General features: G+C 36.3%; 1 protein-coding gene across 4 annotated transcripts in view; it reads right to left on the minus strand.

Moving 5' to 3' along the window:
- Positions 1–511: 511 nt before the first annotated feature.
- The window catches only part of RNF217 (ring finger protein 217), a 53,284-nt gene continuing 48,604 nt past the window's right edge, over positions 512–5,191 (minus strand). For 2 of the 4 annotated variants that reach the window (XM_015858721.2, XM_015858718.2), the window contains 2 exons: positions 4,880–4,939; positions 512–3,722 (listed from right to left, as the gene is read on the minus strand). In XM_015858721.2, the coding sequence (XP_015714207.1) occupies positions 3,595–3,722; positions 4,880–4,939 (188 nt within the window). In that variant the 3' untranslated portion in view covers positions 512–3,594. Of the gene's footprint in view, positions 4,940–5,191 lie in introns of all 4 variants that reach the window. The other 2 variants (XM_015858720.2, XM_032443288.1) reach the window with 2 other exon arrangements.

A 5,191-nucleotide genomic window follows, 5' to 3' on the forward strand; every position in this document is an offset into this window, starting at 1 on the left:
GAGGTGAATATAGATTATATAATTACAGTAATCCATAGATCTCCTGCACAACTTTGGCACCATGTCGTAATTACCATACCAAGACTTATGAGTGATGCAGCGTCTGCTCAGGAACAAAACTACCATAACTAATTTAAGAAAACAAAACTCAAATTGTCTGCATGGCAAATTGTTTGGCTGCTGAACATGAAAAGGTTTCCTCAGATCTAAGAGGCAAGAGAAACCATTCTATCACTGGGGAATTTGTACCCCCTGACATAATTATTGTTCTTTCTATATACCACTGAATGTCACACAGGCTAATTAATATTTTTAATAAGTACAACTTCACATTGGTCAAAAACCAATAAATATACGTAAATATAAAAAAAGTTATAATACCGGGAAGAGTTGTGAAGTAAGCAGTAGTAACAAAAATAAAAATCCTCCCTTCCACACACATTTGCACTGCCCCAGAGAAAGAGCAAAGATCAAAGTGCACTGTATTTTACTGACATTTGAAAGATTATGACTGCCTATAAAGGTGATGAGAATTGAAAATGGTTTTCTTTTTTTTGTGCAGAACTAAAATTGTTGGGTCTTCCAGAGCTCAGGGCTACTCCAAACTGTACTTTCGCCTCTAGCTTGTATCAAACCCAGTTTCCTACTCTCAATGGCAAATATATTTATAAAAAAGAATCATACAGGTATTTTCCAGTTACATATCCTGTGTGAGCTCTTTCAATACACAACTACACTCAAAGTCCACAGTGGGCAAAAAAGACCCTGATACAGATATGGTGAAGAGCCCTGAAACTTGACCCAGTTAATTAAATCTCAAGAGTAGAAGAGCAGCATGGAGCAAAAGGAAAAAAGACAGAATAAAAACAAACAAACAAAAAACCAGAACTCAATAGGTCTGCACAAAAAAAACCCCAAACATTTACTTGGTCATACAGATGCACTCAGCACGTAGAGCACATACTTGGAGTGTTGGCTTTGAATGCATTACTGGAAAATGTGAAGGGTTCTAGCAGCTCAGAGGATGCCATACTAACCTGAAAATAACTGTTCTGGAACCAGGAGCTAACTTGAAGATAAGAAATACATGAAAGTGTAAAGTGACACACAGCTAAAACAACTCATGTTATTTCAGTCTCATCTGAAGACCAAGAGACATTTCAGCTGCAGTGGGTGTAGTTACCGACAGGTTCTACAAAGATAGCAGAGAAAGATGTCCATAAAGGCCCCACACTGCAGGAGGAAAGGCCAGCATTGTTGAAGCTCTGCATCTCCATCCAGGTTATCCAAATGCAGGGAAAGATGACAGGCCAAAGTGAAAAAGCAGCTTCATCCTGAACTGCAAGCAGTCCCTTGCAACTGGCACAACCCAGAGGCCTGCCATAGCAGAAGCCAGCAGAGCTCTGCTCAGCCCTGAGCCTCTGCAGTACATCCAGCTCTGACCCAGTGCAAAGGAGCCTCAGTACATTAATGTAACAATTTCCAGACAGCTTAGAAATACAGCTCACTTAGAACAGATCTAAGCACTTAACCTGAATGCAGATATTGGTGAGCAAGCACTTCTTAGATGAATAAATAATCATGAATATGGTGAAAGCAATCTGGATACTCAGCATACTGTAACATCTACCTTAACAGGTTAGTCAGACTACCTGATGATATTTCCTACTAATGAAGATATAATAGAAGAGCCTGATGGTTTCTTAACAGTACAGTTAATAAAGCCAAAATATCTTTATATCCTGAAAGAAAAACAGCTTTTACATTTCTTAAACTTCACCCCATTTCCTTAAATAACAAACAAACAAAAAAAAAACCAACTGCAACATAAATGGCATGACTTTGATGTAACATAAGATTTCCTATAATGAGAATAGTTGTTTAAAATTTAGATTTTAGATTTCATTGGATGAAACTACTGGATTAGATTTTAGATTTCAACTGGCTATGCTACATAATATTAACGAAAAATTGTTTGTTACATGTTATTCAAGTGGCCATATTTATATATGGATAGAAAGACTTTGGTATCCTTACTCTGTCTAGCTCCTGCATTTTTTTCCTTATCTACAGAGAAAAGCAAATATTGTTATTCCTATTTTTTCCTCTACATACAAATGGAGATTGGACTCTCCCATCTTAAAATGGTCAAATATGCCTAGCTTTGCTGTACGTAAAAAAAATGAAGAACCACTTTGATTTAATCTGTTCTGATAAAATCCAAATGTAAATGAAATTATAATGTAGGAGTGGAGATGTATGCTTTTCCCTCCACTAATAACATTATTTTTGAAAGTAAAATAAATGTAGATCTATTTCTTCCCTTTATGCTCCTTATTCTAGCATTTTAATTTCAGATCTTACTGAACTCAGAAAATAGTGAACAGCAGAGAGAAGACAGCTAAGACAACTGCAAGAGTATCTCACACAGTTTATAGGGAATCAGGAAAAGAAAGGAAATTAATGCACTGTATAGTTACAGATAACCTCAAGTACTAAAACATTCTCAAGTGGAATAGTTTGACATGATATTACAGACTGTATTGCAAAATGAAATCTATTTATATATGTATAAATGCATCTCTCTCTCTGAGGTCTGAAATTTTCTAAATAATACAAAAATATTTTCATTATCTGACATTTAAACGAAGGAATAAGAATCCCTGAGTAAGCCAAAGACAACTGATATGTATGGCCTCAGAAAACACTCAAAACCAAAACTTGATTTTAAGGCAGCTTCCATCCTACAGATAAAACAGAACTAGGAAAGTGGTGTGTTACATAAGAAGAAATCTAATTAGCAGGTGTATTTGCATTGAGAATAGTATTTGAACTTTACTTCTAAATGTCATTACTTCCCAGCTTAATTAACACATCTTACAAAGGTACTGTTTCAACTGACAGGACAACAAGGTCAACATGCCTTTAAATTCAAATAGAAAAATTAAGTACTGTTGACTGTTACGCTATGCTCATGTGCTCAGTTTCAACAAGGGGAAAAAAAAAATGAACAAGGAAATAAAACCAGAAGCTAACTGAAAAGCCACATACTAGCCAACTATGGTAAGCTGATACATGTGTTTCCAAGTAAACAGAATTCATCAGTTCTTCCACTGTGGCTTTGAAGTCAGAGTGAGTATCTTACGATAACAGAGTATTACGTTGGTGGGGAAGTGGACTGTTTACTTAAAATTTACAACTAGATTCAGACGTAATAACTTTCAGAGAAGGAGGTACAAAGTAAACCCTCTCAAAAAGCAAGCTATTTCTGAGTGTTAATTTTGAGGTCTATAGACTTCGGGCACTGATTATCTCCCTTTCCCCTCTCCCACATAAATATGCATCTATATATACACATACATACGTATCTTCGAACATTCAAAAAAAAGTACCTTCACACTACAGATCTAATTTTCAAGATCACAGCTCTTTTTAATGTAAGTAGCTATTTTTCTAATTTTCTCACTTTGGTGTATCACTGTTCAGTTAACACAACCTTTTTTTTTTGTTTGTTTTTATTTTTCCTTTTAAGTTGTATTTGTATGACACATTTGGATTATAACTAAAAATGAAAAACTGAGTCTCAACTTCAAATTACATTGCCCTTTTGGTGATGTGCTGAGAAAGAAGTCCAGTGACGAACAGAAGTACTCTGAAGTTCAGGAGTAAAGGCCATGGATTGCTATTTGCTTCAGATCTCTTACACACCAGGAACAGTGACACTGGAAGTAGAGAATGAGAATGAAATGATCTCCTAATAATTAATGATCCCTTCCTTTAACCAGAATTCATAAATCTTTGTCATGAAACACCAGTGGGTGCTCTAAGACTCACATAGGCTACTTACAAAGCAAATGTATATGCTATTTAGGTTACAGAATTTCATTAAGTCAATCTTCCACACACAGCCCAGTGTGTAGACTGCATACTATATGCTAGTACAGAACAGAAGAACAGGTTTCCAGCTTCCCTTCAAATTCATTTCCTTGTATGTTCTGTGTCACATTTCAGTGGATATCAATGGCCTGTTCTGTCTCAAGTTACTTCTTGTTATCTAAACCCTTCAAATCTTTTCTTGTACTGAGAGAGGTTCAAAATGCTGTACTCCTCTGGCAAACTCACCAACTTCTAAACAACATTTATGGACTTCCAAAAATTAAATACAAAAGGAAAACCAATCAACATATTGGTAGGTATCATGAAGTTTCAATAATAGCAATAATATTTCTGAGGCACTGTTATTTGGCTCTGGCAATTCGTGCTGCACAAACGCAATCTAAACTCTTGCCCTCTAGTAGGACAACTCAGAAGATAACCAGCTGTCATATTCTGGCATGTGATGGGGTTTTGGTATGCTGAACAGAATGCTGTGTGATGGAAGTTATTTACACAAGTAGTATTTAATACCAAAAGTAGTATGCTCAGTATACAGTTAGAGTCCAAACACTTCTAAGCATTTTCCCCTTAAAGGCAAACACTGAAGTCAAATGGAACATGTTAACAGTTAAATGATCTTTTCACAGGCCAAATCGGTAGTAGAGTTGTGGCTAAAATACAGACTTTGATTGTCTAGTTCAGGAACTTGGACTTAAATCTTCCCAGAAAAACAAACCCCTTCAAAGTAGTAATAATAGAAAAAATATTTTAAAAGCAGCAGTCAGGGGGCCCATCCTGTTCAGAGTGCACCAGAGCAAAGAGGCTTTCTGGTCTGCAGTAGTGTTTCAGTTGAGAGAAGATGCAGGAGATCCCCACTCCTCTTCCAGGGCGATGGCTGTGATGCTGTTACCAGCACTGTATTGCTCTGTTGCACAAACCATGTATAGTCCTTTGCAGGACCAGATCAGTTCAGTTAGTATGGCCCATCCTTACCAGGGCATACCTGTCCGTGACCTCTTCCTCTGCTTTTTACAAAGGCAATAGATAGGAAACACAAATAAACCTGTCAAAATAAAAAAAATAAAGAAAAAAAGCCATCAAAAAAATGTACCGCATTCTTTCTTTATATGTAGAGTATTAAGACACAGCTCTATATGTCTCAAGAAAGTTTAGAGAAGGAATTTGGACAAGAAATAAAAAAAATGTAGCCTGCAACAGCCTCTTTGGCAATTAAGTTACACTTTGTTTAGCATACAAAAAAATTTCTACTAACCCCTCTCCCATTTCTAATTCCTGAACTAAGCTTTGTTTTGTA

Source organism: Coturnix japonica, chromosome 3 (genome assembly GCF_001577835.2).
Source record: "Coturnix japonica isolate 7356 chromosome 3, Coturnix japonica 2.1, whole genome shotgun sequence".
NCBI classification, from domain to species: Eukaryota; Metazoa; Chordata; class Aves; order Galliformes; family Phasianidae; genus Coturnix; species Coturnix japonica.